This window comes from Elephantulus edwardii, unplaced genomic scaffold (assembly GCF_000299155.1).
Source record: "Elephantulus edwardii isolate Elephantulus edwardi_28Jun2011 unplaced genomic scaffold, EleEdw1.0 scaffold00015, whole genome shotgun sequence".
NCBI classification, from domain to species: Eukaryota; Metazoa; Chordata; class Mammalia; order Macroscelidea; family Macroscelididae; genus Elephantulus; species Elephantulus edwardii.
In genome coordinates this window covers 9765398-9783553 of record NW_006399765.1, presented here as the reverse complement: position 1 = coordinate 9783553, position 18156 = coordinate 9765398, and the positions used below count along the sequence as shown (strand labels likewise).

General features: G+C 43.5%; 1 protein-coding gene across 1 annotated transcript; it reads right to left on the bottom strand.

The window, feature by feature from the left end:
* Window positions 1–1416: 1416 nt before the first annotated feature.
* Window positions 1417–16882, bottom strand: TLDC2 (TBC/LysM-associated domain containing 2). The gene is made up of 6 exons (XM_006881504.1): window positions 16850–16882; window positions 15439–15591; window positions 14621–14773; window positions 12779–12874; window positions 3081–3154; window positions 1417–1552 (listed from the first exon to the last, which is right to left on the bottom strand). The coding sequence occupies exons 1-6, from the start codon at window positions 16880–16882 to the stop codon at window positions 1417–1419; spliced, it is 645 nt and encodes a 214-aa protein (XP_006881566.1).
* Window positions 16883–18156: the final 1274 nt, after the last annotated feature.

The following is an 18156-nucleotide window of genomic DNA, read 5'->3' as shown; positions in this document are numbered from 1 at the left end:
CTTCAGCTGGGTGAGGGAACCGGTTGCAATAAAACTTTGTGAATGTATTTCCATCTTGACATCAAAAGTGTTCTCCTTTGTTACTCTGTTGCACTCCACCCCCCCACACACACACACACCCGTTTTGACACTTTCATGCACAAGAACTGAATGTATAGGAATGTACCCAGGGGAGCTCTGGTGGCGAGAAGCTGCACTGCAATCCCAAAGGCTTGCAGTTTTAATCCACTAGTTGCTCAGGGGTAGAAATATGAGCAGTCTCTACCTTAGTGATTTACAGCCTCTGAAAAACCACTAGAGTGTCAACTATGAGTTATTTCCAACTTGATAGCACATAACAACATTGGGTTTGCTAGAGGCGTTGGTATTGAACTATTTTCTTTGTTCAGTAGCTACCAAGGGATGCTACAATGATATTTCCTTCTGGCAGGAGGCAGACACTTAGATGGAAAGAGGAAGGGATTTATTTCCTGGTTTTCTGGGCTCCAGTTGTACCAGGAAATAAATTCCTTCTTTCTTTCCTTTCAGCATCTCTGAAATTCCCCCTACAGAGGTTTCACACTCTTTGTGCAGATATGTACATTGCTTATTTGCTGCTTTCACATCTTTATGAAATTAAATGAGGTAATGAATTTGTAAACATTTAGGTGATTTTTTTTAATTTGATGGTGGAGAGAAGGCCCTTAGTGTCCCAGAATCACAGCAGGGCAAAAGGAAGGCTGATACTGATATTTTTTATTACTTCAGTTGAGCCCAGATTTATTTGGTTTAACAACCTTTTTCCTTTTTTAAAAAAAACAAATTTATTTCCCTTGGTGTGTTAGATCTGACTGGCACAGGAGGAGATTTCTCCTCATTCTCCCGTGGAGCATTTGGTCGATTCAAACCATGCACCTTCAGGATTACAGCGCAGCTTCTTGCCACTAGGCCACCAGAGCTCCCTTGGTTTAACAACCGTTAAATTAAAAATAACTTCCAAAACATATAGATTCTAATTTATATATGTGTGTGTGTATATATATATCCCTGTGGAATTGTTTAGAAGGATATACTTTAAAATGTTCATTTTTTTTATGTCTACAACATTTATTATACTGGCATGCATCATGTATCATTTCTCACAAGGTCGTTTTCATGAGGGGCTTTGTACCTCATGGACAAGCTGTGAGTCCCATTCACTTTTTCACAATTGCTTCTCCCAAATAGCTATGCTGTCCTCCATTCCAGTCTTGGTCCCAAGGTGACAGCAAAGCCAATGACAGCCACAGTCAATGCTGAGATGCTTCATGGTCCATAGATCACGGTCCTACAGATCAGGCTGCCCCATGCTGCCTGTGGGAGGGAGGCCGAGAGGCATCCACTAGCCAGGGTCCAATACCTGTGATCACAGGAAGCTGCCTCACCCCACCACAGCTGTCAGCTCAGGGCCCAGGCCTCCAGCTCCTGGATGCAGAACTGCTCCTGCCGGGCCAGCACTTCGTTGTTGAAGGTCGCACAGGGATGGCTTCCCCCGTGGTACAAGTCTCCGTCCAACCACAGCCCAAAGTGGCCACTGAGGAGAAGAGCGAAAGCTTGGCATGGCTCACTGCTGCGGTTGAGAGCTTGCAGTCTACCCTGCCTACAGCCTACCTGTTCCAGCGTCTCTTGAACCAATGCATCATGAATTGTTGGGCACTCTGGGTGGTGTTCTCCACATGATTTAAAGTTTAGAGCTTTTTATGTTATCAAAAACCAAATTGTTCTAAAAAATATGTACCGTGGTTTGAACATCACCATTCCATTTGGGAATATTTTTAAGATGGAAATACTTAACGGAAGGATGAGCCCCCAACTGTGGACTCTGAAAAGCCCAACACTTGAGAGACCCTTCATTCTTAAGCCTTCATTTGACTGGAGAGCTCTGCTTGGCTCTGGCCCGGAAGTGAATTACCACAAATTAAGCTGCCTCTCACCAGGCTTTTCTAGCAGTAGGGAGAGCAAAGAACTTGTGCTGATCAAGCAACACTTTCATCTTCACCCTCAGAGAAACCTTAACTCCCTGTAAATTTGAAGCTCACACCAGGGGTGAGATTAATCTTTTCTACCCAACTACCTTCACACAGAGCTCTGGATTGCAGGGCTGCCTGATAAACTTGAAGCTTGCCTAGTCCATTGTTCTCTAGCCTCATCTAATCATAGGGAATTCCATTCCCAAATAACATAAATTCAGGATAAGTTGTCCCAGCTTGTAATCACTTTGGTGGGAGAGTTCATGCCATTTCTCCCCCCCAAATGTTGAATTGACACAGGACTGAGGGAGTTGGAGGGGGCTGGGCGGTGGTGGGAGTGTTGACGGGATGGGACCAGCTTCCTTTCAAAAGCAAACACACCAATGTAAATAAGCACATAGGTCTAGAACTTAAATAACATGCAGCCCAGAACTTTTTTCAGTCACTGCTATTTCCCTTAATAACCAGTATCTTGCTTTGTGTTTAGTAGATTAGTTTTGTCAGTTTTCTACTTTATGTAATGAGAATAATACAGTATAAATTTTTCTGTTTATTTTGTTTACCACTTTAAGAGGTGTGTGTGTGTGTGTGTGTATAGATATAGATATATTACCTCCAGGTATGCATCTTTTATATATATTTTTTCCTTTTGTGAATTTTTAAAATTAATTTTAATGAAAGTTTACAGAGACTTAGGGTTTCAAATCATTCTTTGTTGCACAGGTATTCATTTTTGAACTTATGAAAATTTTAATGGGCTGTTTTAAGTTGTGAACATCTCAATATTTGCAGGGCCACTAAGAACATTCTAATCTTTTTATTTAAAAGAAAAAAAATTTAAAGGCTAAATACAGGAACCAAAATATTTATTGACTATGTTGTTTATCCCTGTGTTTAACTTTTCCCCTTCCTCCTGCCTCTGGTAACCACTAATAAACTCTGGTCCATGTTTTTTAAAAAAACCCAGAGAAACCACAAAAAAACCCACCAGCATAGTCTCACCCGTGGCAGCCAAGCCCCCAGCAAGTGAGGAAGGGAAAGGTCTAGAATACACCACCCTATGGCTCAGGGAGGCCTGAGACACTCACTCACCTGCCACTGCCCATCATCAGTGAATCCAGGTCTCCTTTGACAAAGAAAGAGTTGCTTCCAGTCCACTTAAAAACCTAGAATGTGACCGGAAAGCTCAGATTATTAGGAATCCAGCCCTTGCAGTTTGACTTCATCACCATTGGATGGCAGTGTTGTAACAGGAACACCATTCACACGTCAACTCAACAGGCAGAAGGTACTCTGGGCTCTGGTGGCCTGACAGTTCTCGCTTTGTTCTCCTGGAATTCATATCAAACCCACCCTAATCTGAATTCCCACAATCTAAAAGCACCTTAGGTCTCAGAATAGACTAAAAGCCTCAGAGGCTTCTTGCTTCCAAAGGTGGCAAGAGGAGAGAAAGAAGACTTGGCCATGGAGAGGCTTCATCTCTTGTTAGAAGTAAGACAGAGTTAGCTGGCCCTCACATCTAGTTCACCAGCAGGTCCTGAGTTGGTCTGGTGAGTTCTACTACCAAAGGTACATGCTGGAACCACTATCCTGTTCCATCCGTTTTACCCACTCAAGCCAGTCTGGGTCTCCTTCACTCTTGGCTGGGTTACAGCCTTCTAACTGGTCTCCTTGTCCTGTCACTGCTACCTGCCCCCAGCCCATGGCCACACTGCCTTCAAAATCAAACTCAGCAATTCCACCATCTCAAACTCTCTGTGAATTTTCATGGCAGATGGGATAAAATTCTACTTCTTACTATAAGGAGTGGTATCCAGTACCTAAACAACATGCCTCTGGAAACTATGAGAAAATATAATAATTATAGAAAGGCTTCAGGTTTTTTGTTCATAGAGTTGCTACGAGTCATACTCGACTCCATAGCAATCAACAACTATAAGAAAAGGGAGCACTGGTGGCCTCCTAGTGAGAAACTGCATTGCCCTCCTGAAGACATGGGGTTTGAATCCACCAGCTGCTCCACACTCCTCTGTGATAAACTGCCTCTGAAAACCTGCTCTAATCTCTGTTCTTATTTATCATTCCCCTTCTTGACTTTGCTTTTAGTTACACTTATCTTTCTGTCCTAGGATCAACCCAAGGAAAGGTCCTGCTTTAGACTTTTCATGCTTGCTGACCCCCTTCTTTTTTTTTTTTTAATTTTTTTTTTTTATTATTATTTTGTGTGCGTGTACCGTCAAATCAGATCTGACTGGTACAGGAGGATATTGCGCCTCCTTCTCCGGCAGAGCATCTGGTGGATTCGAACCGTGTTCCTCTGGGATTGCAGTGCAGCGTCTTGCCACTAGGCCACCAGAGCTCCCCCCTGACCCCCTTCTCAAGAGCTCTTTTTCCCAGATCTTCAAACAGCTAAATGTGTATCTTTCAGTCCAAATATCCTCTTTAAGAGAAGTTCCTTAGATAGACCACCCTGTCGAAATTAGTCCTTGCACCCAGCATTTTGTTTTCTTCTAAATTTACCACTCTTTGAGATCACCTATGTTGATGTGCTGACATTGTTTGCTTTACTAAAATGTAAGCTCTGTGATGGCTGTCTTGATTCTTGGCTATATTCCTAGCTCTTGTAGGCACAGAGTATAAATATTTGTTGAATTAACAAGAAAACATTCAAGACCAAATTAGACAATAAAAAGATTTTTAAAAGAGCAACAAAAGAATTGTTGCCTGTTAGTAGTTACGTAAATAATTGCAATCAACCAAAGGATTTTTAGTAACGAAATGACTCACACTAGTTAAGTCCTGGGAAAATTAGAAAATGTTGCGGAGAGAAGGAAAAGATGACTTAAGTAAATGGAAAGATGGATCATGGTTACAGATTGGAAGACTTAACATTAACAGATCAAAATTATCCAAAGAAGTCTGTATATTTCAATGCATTCCCAAGCAGAATCCCATTAAGCCTTTCTCCACAAATGGAAAAACAAATCTTCATCTGTATATGGAATAGCAAGAGACATGAAATAGCTAACAAGATGTTGAAAGAAATGAACAAAGTAGGAAGACTCTCACTTCCTGATTTTAAAACATACTGCTAGAATAATCAAAACAACCTGGTGCTGGTATAATAATAGACACACAGAACAATGGAGTAGAATTGGGATTCCAGAAATAAATACACATCAGTGGTCAACTGATTTTTTACATGAGTCAAAAGCTAAGTTAGTTTCATAGGGAAACGTGAGTCTTTTCAATACATGGTGCTGCGGAAATTGGATGCCAACATTCAGAAACAGGAAAACGATCATGCCATAGACCAAAACAAAATTCTAGATGGATTGAGAACCCAAATGTGCAAACTAAAACAAGAAAATATTTAAGACTAAATGCTGTTAAGCCTAGCTTTTAATGATAGATTGTTTAGTATAACAAAAGCACAAACAAATAGACAACATAAATAGGACCTCATAAAAATTCTAAAGTTTTGATCACCAAAAGACTTTACCAAGTTGAAAAAAAATTAAAAGACACATGGAAACAATTGCCATGGACGTTTTGAACCTCAACCTCCATGACCCTTTGACCAGGACTGAATAGTATACAGCTACCACTGCTGACTACTTTGAAAAAGATAAAAGTAGAGATAGATTCTGGACACAGCAGGAGGGAATTCTGGTGGCCCAGTGGTGAAGAGTTGCCCTCCCAAGCCAAAGCATAGTGGTTCGAGTACAACAGCTACTCTGTGTGAGAATGATGGACCATCTCCTCCTGTGCAGTTTGCAGTCTTTGAAAACCCACTAGAGGATTAACTATGATTCAGCTCTGACTTGATAGTACATAACAATAGCAACAACAGATAGAGTGTGAGATGAAGGTGGAACAGAGCTTAAAATTACAAGCATAACTATGCTTACTGGCCTGAGATAGACTCAGGAACCCCTGAGACTGTGGTCCTTGGCCTCTCTTTGAAGCTGGGAGAGAATTCACCCCTATAGCACAACGTTCAGCCAAACAATAGACCTAGAAGGTAAACAATTATCTGTCCTTAGTATAGTTAACTATACAAGATCAAAGGTGCAGAATTTGCCCATCAATAAAACTCAGAAACCAGGAAGGAAAGTATAGAAGAATAAATGACAACAAAAATCACAAGATGGATGGGAAGAGTACTGTTTCAGTGTGGAGATGATACTTAACATCACAGAACAAAAGGTGAATAAAGGATTGAAAGGAGTCAAAGTCTGTTCTGTAAACTTTCAGCTGAAGCACAATCAAAAGGTCTACAAGAAATGTAAAGAAGACAAACTGTTGGCTGAGATAATACCCCTGTAAGCTATATATCCAGGAAGAAGTTGATAACCAAACTACATCTAAAATTTGATGATGAAGTAAGGAACTGCTTATGAGGTTTTCCGTCAATTCCAACAACTAAGAAATAGAAGAGTTGGGACCTCAGAAGGCTTTTAGGACCAAATAGTAGGCTCTTGTGTCCAGGAGAAAACGAATATACTTACCAGTAATGTTAATGCTCACCCTAAAATTTGATGATGAAAATACCAATAACCCAATCATAAAACAGGTAAAGGATTGAATAGACATTTCACCAAAGAGGATGTTCAAATAGCCAAACACATGAGAAGATGCTCGGTCACTTTGGCTGTCAGAGAGACAAACTACCATGAGATACTGTTCCACTTTCAATAGGATGAGTAAAGATTTTTTTAAAAGAAGACATTTTCAAAATACTAGCAAAGATGTGGGACAACGAAAATTTTTTTTTTATTTTATTATTTTTGTGTGTGTACCGTCAAATCGGATCTGACTAGTACAGGAGGAGGTTGTCCCTCCTTCTCCAGCAGATTATCTGGTGGATTCAAATCATGTACCTCTGGGATTGCAGTGCAGCTTCTTGCCACTAGGCCACCAACGATCCCTAGATAATTTTTATCTATTGTTGATTGGAATGCAAAGTGGCACCGTCATTGTGGAAAACAATATGGAGGTTCCTCAAAAAACTAAAAACATGACCCAGCAATTCACCTCCTAGGGATATACCGAAAGAAAAGAAAGTATCTCAAACAGGTATTTGTCCATCAATTTTCGTTGTGTCACTAGTCACAACTGTACCTCAAAGCAGAAATAAATGGGAAACAGCAGATGAGTGGATAACCAAAATGTGGTGCAGATATACAGTGGATGGAGACAAGACACATTATGCTGAGTGAAGGAGGTCATACACAGGAGGACAAAAACTGTATGACTCACAGAAAAACAAGAAAATGTGAATGTATAAAGACCACAGTTTTTTAGTGGTTACTGGTGGCAGAGGAGAGGGAGGAAGGGGAAGTTACTGCTTATGCAGTACTGACTTTTGGTTTACAGTGATGGGGGGGGGGGAATCTCATTGATTTAGGGTAGTATTTCTTAGCCTATAGGGCACTCTGGTGGCCTAGCGGTAAGTAGCTGCCCTGCCATACCACAGGCACATGGTTCAAATCCACAAGTCATCCAGTGCTTCCTCTACTTTGATCAAGAAAAATAATCTTAAAACCAGAGGGCGAGTAAGCTTAGATGTAGAAGAAAACAAGACCATTTTGGCCAAAGATTCCATTAATGAATCCAGATCAAAATCTAGGGAGAAATGCAGAATAGAATTTCAAATTTTCATGAACTCCATGCTTTCCATGGCTTTCTGGAGCCATGAAAGCTGGATGATCTTGGAAAATATTGTCCTCAGATAATCTGAAACAGGCCAGAAAGCTATAAAGTCATCTTGAAATCAAGCAGTAGTTTAGCTAAATGGGCAAAAATAATTTGATGCTATTTTCAGAACTCTGTATATGTGATCAAATTGACAGAGATTGCATAGGAATATTGGTGGGAAGGGAGTTTATGGTAACGGAGGAAGAACTTGAAGAGTGGAGGAGAATGGTTTGTACAACTTGAATAATAGAATCAGTGTCAAAACTTGTCCATGTCAAAATGCCTAAACTGGTGTCTGTTTTGCTGTGTCGTGCTCGATGACAACAACAAAAGACCAAATTTGTGGTGCTGCTTGGAATGGTAATCAAAGAACTGCTGTGAATTCATCAAGAACGTGAGAAATACCAAGCACCAAAGCTGAACAATAATTTATCGCTTTCTGAAAAAATGGATTCCATAACTATGGACTGGGAAGACAGTAATTCCTTTGGAAATTCATTCCTCTCATTCAACAAATATTTTTTGCCACTTACATGCCAGGTACTGTGTTAAGCACTGGATGGAACTGTGAACGCAAAGGCAGAAATCCTTGCCTCTAGACAAGTAAGCAAAACAAATAGTTCTGTTAAATGGTGATAGAGAACTCTAGGTGGCAGAAGGATTGATATTAACTTCTAACATAATGATCGATGGTTCAATCCTACCCAACAGTGCTACAGGGAAAAGAGGGGGGGAAAAAGGACCTGTCCTGAAATGGCCTAGTGGTAAGTAGCTGCCCTGCCATACCACAGGCACATGGTTCAAATCCATGGTTAAAGATCACAGCTAAGAAAACCTTGTGGAACAGAAACATATGAGTGAGAAGTTCATGGGATTCCCATGAGTCAGGGCTGACTCCACAGAAACAGATTTGGGGTTTGGTTTTGTAGGTGGGGATAACTAGTCAGGAGAAAACCAAAGTGGACACGCACTAAAGAATTTCCCAGGGAAGAGTATTGTCATTTTCAATCAGGTCAGGGAAGACCTGAGATAATGGCATTGAACAGTTCCTAGGCAGTGAAATCAGTCTTATGGTGATCCAATGGAAAGGCTTGCTAGAAAGAACAAGTGCAAACCCCTATAGGGTTTAGGAACAGATTGGAGATAGGAACAGATGTGTACATTTGATGACCAGTTAGGAAGCCAGGGTATGTGAGAGGAAGCTTCAGCTTCCTTGACAAAGACATCATGCTGGAAAAGGTAGATGGTGAACAGAAGAGAGGACCCCTTCCCCCACCCCCCCCCACCCCCCGGCAGATGGACTGACACATGATTACAGCAATGGGCTTGGGCATGGTGGAAGTCATGCAGATAGTGCTGGGTAAGGCAAGGTTCAGATCTGTTGTTCATAGGTTCACTATAAGTCACAATCGAGCAGACGGCATGTAACAATGACGGAACCCAGGATAGTCTGAATAGAGTGAGAGACGGAAAAGTAGCGAGAGATGACACCAGAGAGACACCATTCAGTGTAGAGGCTTTTTGGTCATTGTAAAGACGTTGACTGTTCTCTAAGAAAGGAATGATTTTGAACAGAATTTACTGAAGTCATGCTTAAGATGGCTTGGAGCAGAGACATGGCATGATCTGACTTACCTCTTTAAAAGATCATTCCAGTTGCACTGAATGACGAAGATGAAAGGAGGAAGATCCTTTAGGGAGGTATAGCAGGAACACAGGCAAGCAATGTTGGTGGCTTGAACCAGGATGGCAGCAAAGGGCATGGTGAGAAGTAGTGAATTCCAGGTATAGATTAAAAAAAAAAAAAAAAAGAATCATCAGCATTCACTGACAGCTCAGATGAGGAATGAAATAAAGAGGAGTTAAGGAGAACACCAAGATGATCAGTCTCAGGAACTCCAGAGATGCCACTTTTAATTAATGCGGAAGAACACAATAGATAAGAGGAGCAAGTATGGTAGGAGAAATCAGGAGCTGTTTTGGACATGTTACGGTTGAGATTGAAGTGGATGTTTGAGGAGCAGTTTGGAATATATGGGTTAGGAGACCAGCAGAAAAACAGTACCTGGATGTGCTGGGGATGAGATGAAATCACTAAGGAAGAGAAGAGACAAAAACAGCCCTGAGGCTCTGATATTATAAGATTAGGGAGACGAGGAGAAAAGCATCCAGAGATTCTCTGGCAAGAAGTTGTCACAAGGAATTTTGGAATTCCAGAATGTGAAATTGGGAAATCAGGGTGGTGACGAGTTCACTGAGAAGAGCTGAACAGGAGGACCAGGCCCGCTCGTGGGAGCAATGCGACAAACAGTCTTGAGTCTTTGTATCTCCTTGTCATGAGTGAGGATGATTGTACTCTTGGCTATATGATTTGATTTCTTGGTCTATGATTTGGAGAATTCTCTAATGGCAAAGCAAGGCACCTGACACAAGTTCATCCCCATTGAACACACAAAGGTTTCTGGAGGACAGGTTATATACCCTACCTTGAACACTAATCTCTCCACTGATCTGCGTGACCTTCCTAAAGATTCCTGTTCTCTCTGGTTTCTGGGTCTGTGCACAGAAGACGCCTTCCTGTACTCGTTATCACCTCGTAATGACCTATTTGTCCATCATGAGAACATCAGAAGCTCCTGTTCACGGATGGCCCCCTGTTCTCCTCGGCCCTGTCTGATCTCGATGCCCTTCCTCTGTTTGTTTCACAGCACTTACCACTGACTTTCTATTGAGATTGTTTCTCCCCTCCCCCATCTGGGAAACAGAAGCTATCTGCATCAAGTTATTCAACCTCTGGATGGATGCCTTTGTATCCTCTTCTAGAAGATGAGGGTGAAAAATAGTACAGACCTCGTAGGATTGGTATGACTAAAAGCAATCACTGATTTGCAGAAGTTTAAAACATCTTCTAGCAGCCAGCTCACTGGCTTTTGTTAGCTACTGTTAAAGATTATAAATATATATACATTTGCTGTTTTGATTTGTATAATTCTGTGATATTATGTTTATCATGTTGTGTAACCATCACACCTATCTATTTACAGCTTTTCCATCACTCTTAAAAAAAACTCAGCACTCCCTAAGCAACTGCTATACTTTTATTAAAAGTGGTATGCTCTGAGCCAAGTATCTAACTCTTAGTAACCTTATTAATTAAATAACCCAGAAATGGAAAAACCTTGGCATGAGAGATGCTGAGGAGTACTTATTCTCATTCCTTCTTTGAAAATCCCAGCTTCTTGGCAGCTCTTGCCATCTCACTATCCCACTTTGTCCTTGTCACCCATTAATCTCCTTGTCACCCTCTGTCATTAATCAGCGACTTGAGCTCTGGCTCCTGGCCTTCCTACCTTGCCAAGCTCTGTCATTATCTTGGGAAACTCGAGTGGCCTAGTCTGTAGGGATCTGTGCTGCTAACCCAAAGATTTGAACCACCTTGCTGATAGTTCAAATCTAAGCAATCTCCTCTCAGGCAATTTATAGACTTGAAAACCCAACAAAGAGTCAGCTAGGAGTCAGCTCTGACCCAGCATCAATGAGAGAGAGAAGTGCATCATTGTCATAAGGAGCAGGGTGGCATAATGGTTAAGTGCTCAGCTGAAACCACCAGTATCTCCATGAATAAATGGCCTGGTCATTGGCTCCCTTTCAGATTACAGTCTAGGTACTGCCTCTGTGGGACAGTGCTACTCTGTCATATAGGGTCACTGTGCAGAGATCTCAAATCCATGGCACACAGCAACAACACGGTTCTTCATGAACTTCACTGACTACATGTACCCTTCCAGCAACTCTCAGCAGATCTCATTGAGGACTCTACAGAGAGGAAAAAAGCCTGGTATTAATTAATATTCTCATCTCCCCCTTAAGGAAGAATTATTCTCCCTAATCTGCAGGTTATACCAGGGAGAAAGCTAATACTTCCTCCCTACCCACTCCCCCCTCCAACACACATATACAAAGGAGGTGTTCTGAGCTTCCTCCCTGAGCTGTGCACTACAGGGCTGCCTGTTAACTTGGAGCTTGCCAAGTCTTTTCTGTTTGTTTTATTTCTTTGTTGTTGTTGAAGTTTATCTATTCTGTAACTCCAGGCTCACCCAACCATCAGTAAGTCCATTCTCAAAGATAACATAAATTCTGATTAAACTGTCACCAACTGTTAGCACTTTGGTGAGGGATCTCATGCCCTCCTCAGCTTCCATCCTGTTTATCACCAGTGGAGCTTCTGGCTCCATCTGCCTTGGCCACATCCCAGAAGTTGCCCTCACTTGTGAAGGCACCTCTCTCCACAGTGTACTTCAAATGCTCCTCTATCTCTCTTTACCGTATCTTGCCTTCAACTCCATTATAGTGTCTTTATCCTGCAATTCCCTCTGGCATCCCTATTGTCTTGGTAAAGTCTAGATTTTGGGCTGCATTTTGGATTTTCACTCTCTTAAAACTCTGTCTGTTGGTTCTGCCTCTGTTTAAACCAGCTAAGTGTAACTCCAGTCCTAGATGAACCCTCTCATTCGCTTTCTCCATGCTTTCATCTGAGGAGCTGAATGTTGCTGGAGAGAAGCACGTGACTTGCCTACTGACTCTGGTCCTCAGTCGACACTATCTCACCGTACGTTTGTGTCCCTGACAGGCTTCCTCCTTCGCCCCCCCCGCCCCAAGGCTATCTCATGCCTTCTCTTCCCTCGAGCTTTCACACACTCTGTCCTCCCTCTCAGCTGATACTCTCACTTCATGCTTCATTAGAAAAATCAGAACTATCAGCCCTTTGCTGCTTCATGGTCCCACCATCAGACCTTCAGTCTACCTGCACTTGGACCCCCACATCATTTCCGTTTGTATCAGGTGAGCTATGTCCCTCCTTCTCTCAGAACCACTTACTAGTTATGAGGGTCCTACTGAGACTCACCCTACCCCTACCCTGGAGTGAAGAGGGACAGGCCAAGCGAGATGCTCTGCTCACCGCTGCCCTGCTCTCTGCCTTCTGTGAAAAGGTGGAGAGATGCCAGGCAATCCAGTATGGAATTGAGGCCTTGGGCCACCGGGACCCCTGGAGCTTTATGTTGCCACAGATCCCATTCTCCCGCAATTACCTTCAGCTGCGGGGAAAAGGAGAAGAGGAATGTCTCGCCAGTGCCATAGAAACCTTTACTCAGTCGGATAGTCGAGGAGGAGAAGGCCCCAAACATCTGGAAAACAGAAGAGGTTGCAGTTTGCAGCTGGGAGGGAGCTGGGGAAGGAGGAAGTTGCTGTGGCAGCCTCCACTCTGCAGATGTGGTATGTACGCTTATCCTGATGGGGTCCTGCCTAGGGAATCCTGGCAAAGCTGGGAACTGGGAAGGCTCTGTGGTCCCATAGCATGCATCCTGCCCCTTAATACTCGCCAAGGAAGAGCTCTTATTGGCATCTTCAACCAGATCTTTAAGTCCTGCTACTCTCTTCTTAAATGCACTTGGGTTTTTTTTTTATTTTTTAATTTTTGTATAAAAGTTAGAAGACAGACAAGAAGGAAGATCAAGTCATCCCAGTTACTTCCTTGCTTCCCAGGATAACTTGTTGTGTACCATCAAGTGGGAACCAACTCAAAGCTGACCCTCCAGTGGGGTTTCAGGGGCAGTTAATCACATGTGAGGAGATTGTCCATCTTTTTCCAGCAGAGCAGCTGTGGATTCGAACCATGTACCTTTCAGTTGGCAGCCCAATTCCTTGCTATTAAGCTCCTATTGACATTTTGGTTCATTTTTTCCCAGCATCTATTTAAAGCTAGTGAATATATAGATTTCTGTTTTTGAAATGAGTTAGTTTTGTAAGTTGGTTTTGCCCTAACTTTTGATAATTAAAATGTCGAACATACAAAAAAGTTAAGAAGTACTGATACATTGACCTTGGTTCCACAGTTGTGGATAGTTTTACAATATATGTTTCATCTCTCTTTGTATATAACTTTTCCTGACCCTCCTGAAAGTAAGTTGTAAACACTGTGACCCTTAATTTCTCTTTAAGCAGCTTAGCTTCTAAGAATGGTGACTTCCTTTTGCATGACCAAAATACAAAATACCACCTAAGAAAATGAACTGAATTCCGTAATGCTGTCTAGTATCCAGGTCCTGCTTTATTTTCTCCAGTTAGCCAGTAGAATAGAATATCTTTTTAAAAACAGAAACTTAATGTTATCAATAACTATGGTTCTAGACTATAATTTTTCTCAGTTACTCTATTATCAAGCCAGAGTTTGTTCGATAATATTGAGTTGAAGGATTAAAATCCTTCAATGTAAGGATTTTAAAGTCTCATCTCATACACTCTGGGCATGTTGCCAGGAGGAGCCGGTCCTGGGAGGAGGACATCATGTTTGACAGGGAAGAGGGTTAGCTCAGGAGAGGAAGACCCTGAATGAGATGGATTGACACAGTGACTGTGGCAGTGCGGTCAGGTGTGTCCAAGATGGTGAGGTTGGCTCAGGATAGCCATTGTACATAGGGTCATGATGAGTCATAGTTGACTCGACAGCTCATAACAATAACAACAACACTCGATATTTCTGTAAGGAGTTCTGGTAACCTAATGGTAAAGCATTGATGACCCCATGTATTACAAAATAGAGCTGTGCTCTATAGTGTTTTCTTGGCTTTAATCTTTACAGAAGTAGATCACCAGTCTTTTTCCCATGGAGCTGGTGGGTGTACATGAACCTTCAAAGTAAAAAAGGTTAGCAAGCAATCACAAACCATTTCTACCAGCCCAGAGAAGATACTATTATGCCTGTGTTGAATGACTGAGTAAGGAAATGACACTGAGCAGATTGGGTCTCCTTGCTGTCATCAGAATCCATATGGGTGACTTAGTTTATCACCTCTGCCCTCTCGTTCGTGAGGCTCCCCTGGCACTTTGATGGGAAGCACCTGAGCCTCAATTTGAGTCTTGGCCTAGCTCACCTGCCCATCCTGGTCCCGTAGCACCAACAGCACTGGCCCGCTGTGGCCTTCCATCTGCCGGTATAGGGTCCGCAGGCTGAAGCCGTCCCTTGCTGTGCAGAAGGCCAGACTCCAGGAGTGTCCAGTGACTCTCGGGGGGAGGTGGAGACTGAGCTGGGGACAGGACTAGAGGTGAGCAGGGGAACCCTACGCCTCCCACCTTTTTCTACTGTTAGAACCTCAGGGGCCCAGGAAGACTGAGGTTAGACATCTTTCACTCAGCATGGAGCTTGACAGATCATAGAGCACTTTCTTTTCCTAAGAACTTCTGTTACTATCAGCCCAGCCCTGGGAGACAGGGGTTCCTGTTTTTGAATTGAGGAAACTTTGCTCAGAGAGGTGAGACAACTTCCTCGCTTTGGAAATTATGACAGAGACAGGATTCAAACCCAGATCTGTCTCAAGACTCTTCCTTCCTAGTCACCTGGGTCCCTAGAGCCCCAAAAAAAGAGATGCTAAGCCCCTCTTGTCTTTCCTTCCCCTCTTCTGCCCTCTTCCTCCTGCCCCACTTCAGATTTATTTCCCAAAAACTGCTTCTATGTAGGAATCTGTTTCTTTAATTAGCTCCCTAACCTCCTGCCTTACTGAAGAGAGTGAGGCTGATATTACTGCAGGAAAGGGAAGGACTATCCAGAGAAGAAATTATTTCCCTAAAACAACACAGTGAATCAGAGACGGAGCAGGCATGGCTCCAAGTGTCCTGGGCCTGGCTAGTACACAGGAGGGTGGGTCCCTCAGGCTCAGGGCTGAAGTCCCTGGGTCATGAACAGTGCCCGAACCTGCCTGATCTCCGAGGTGCCCAGCACCTGACTGGCTTCTGCAAGCTGAGTTTCCACCGGATCTTCAGGACTAGGGACTATGATGGAGGCTGGACCTGCCTCTTCCTCTTCTTTTTCTTCACTCTCCCCAGATAGGCCATCCTCCTGGATGGGCTGTGCAGATGCAAAGAGGCCTGGTGAGTTGAAGGACAGGACGCAGCAGCGTGCACGCTGCTCAGCCCAGAGCCTCAGGCTGCGTCACCACTCCTGGCCCAGCTCCCTGCAGCACCCAGCCCAGCCCAGGGCAAGCTGGGAAGTTTCCACAGAAAGCAGACAGCACTTCCACTACCACTAGCCCACTTCCTCCCTTGCCCCTGGCAACCAAGAATCAGTGGTGCCCATGAGCTGAGCGCCTGCATGCACACACACAGCTCATCAGATGTGCCCTTCGCCCCAGTTTTTCTTCCAGTCTATTTGCTCTGGATCCTGAATGGGCCCTGAGGATCACAAGAGAGATGGACAGGTGGTAGCCCAGCCCTGTGGGCTGTGACTGTGTGCTTGGACATGAAATAACAGCAACAATGACAGCTGACATTGGTACAGCACACGTTTGACCTGCCTGCCGTGAATGTTTGATCTCTTTGAATTTTCCCAACAAATTCTAAGAGGAATACACCCCTTATTATCTTCAGTTTACAAGGGAAGACAGTGAGGCCCAGCAGCTTCCTGGCCGCTGTGAAAGGTTGAAAAAATGAATGGAAAATGTGCATTTGTCAGGGGTAGGTGTGCATTGACTTAAAATAGAGCTGTAGAGGCAAATCAGTGTGTGATGGTCTTGAGTATCAATGTGTGTGACTGTATGTAAAAATGTTTGCGTGACAATGGGTGTGTGTGTGTGTGTATATGTGTGTGAGTGGACTTATATGTTAGTATATTTAGTTATTCATTCATTCATTCATCCAATCAACTGAGCACCACCTCTGTACCAGAAAATGTGTGTGTATTTAAGTATATACACACTTACACATATGACTCCAGGGTCTCTATTAGGAAGGAGAGGTTTTCTGGCACATATAGATGGATACAGAGAAATGGTATAGGCCCCACTTTCTTGTTCTCTATTCCCCAAGTTCAAACCTAAAAGAGATGGCCTCTCCTAGCGATTTGTACTTCTGGCCAGAACTCTATATGCCGTTCACTCTGGAGAGGAAGAGACAGTGCTTTGTCCTCCCTTGAGGTGACATCACTGGTCAGTGAACCTGGGAGCTAAAGCTGACTTTGTCCCCATTCTGAACTTATTGACAACTGTCCCCAGAAAGGGGCAGATCACCTGTCTACGTCCAACTCAGCCCAGTCCCCAGTCCAGAGTCCCACCTGGCCAGAGCTCTGCTTCCCTACTTCCCACCCAAGCCCCGAGCAGAGGATCCCTTACCAGCCGAGTGTAGCGCCATCGTAGACCTTTCATTCTCTTGTCCCAGCCGATGCCCACTGGGTTCAAGTCCAGAGCACTGCTGAGGGAGGAAGCAGCGCTGGGTGTGGCCTGGAGATGAGAGGGAGAGGCCCAGGCACACCTGGCTGGCTCCATGCCCTCCCTGCTGCCCTTTGTCCCAAGTACCTGTCACTCCCAGGTCAGTTCACCAAGGGGTAGCTTTGTAAGGTCAGCTCCCCCTGAGGTTAGCATCTCAAATGAGTGAGCCACAGGCAGTAAATGCTGCTGTGAGTCCCTTCCATCTCTTTGTCCTCTGCAGTCTGACCTTGAGATTGTGGCCCTGTGGGCAAATGCCCTTATGCTCAGCTGGGATCTGGGCCCTCTCTGGTTTACTATGTGAGTTGGGATAAATCCTTTTGTGACTCTGGGCCTCAGTTGCCCCACGTGGAACATGAGAGAGTCGGACCAGATCATCTCAGAGACCCACCCTTATAATATTAAAAACCAGCAATCCAGTCCCCTCTTAAGACCAATGAGTGATGATAACTGAGGTTTCAAATGGACCATGTATTGCCCAAAAATTACTTGGGGGGGTGCCATATGAGATTTTACTAACTAGCTACTTTTCTTTTTTTATTGTTAATTTTAATGAAAGTTTGCAGAGACTTTGGATTCTATTCATTCATTGTTGCACTTTTCTCCCTGCCCACACCTCCCCCCCCAGTTCACACTTCTCTTTGAAAAGTAAAAGAAAAATTCTTTCATTGTTATACAATCCCTCCACACAAGTCCACTCCACTATACAGTCTTCATTCTGGACTCCTGTTATGACAATATATACCTAATCACATATCCCTTTTTAAACAGTTTTCCCCCTCATCTGTTTCAATGCAGCATACATAATTTATCCCACCTTTCTCAGTCTCCCCCTAACCCTGATGTCAGTCCCATTTTACAACAGTGGCACTATGCAGTATTTGTCCTTTTGTGACAGATATTTCACTCAACATAGTGTCCTCCAGGGTCACCCATATTGTATAATATTGCATGAGTTCCTTGTTTTTCAATGCAGAGTAGTATCCCATTGTGTGAATATACCAGAGCTTCTCTATCCATTCATTTGTTGGTGGGCAAATAACTGCTTTTCTAATTATAAGAGAGCTCTGGTGACCTAGTGGGTCTAGAGCCAGGCTGGAAAACTAACGTGGTTCCTGTCAGTTCGAATCTACCAGCAGCTCTACTGGAGAAAGATGGGTAACCTCCCATGTGATTTACAGCCTCCAGAAACCCACTGGAGGTCAGCTGTGAGT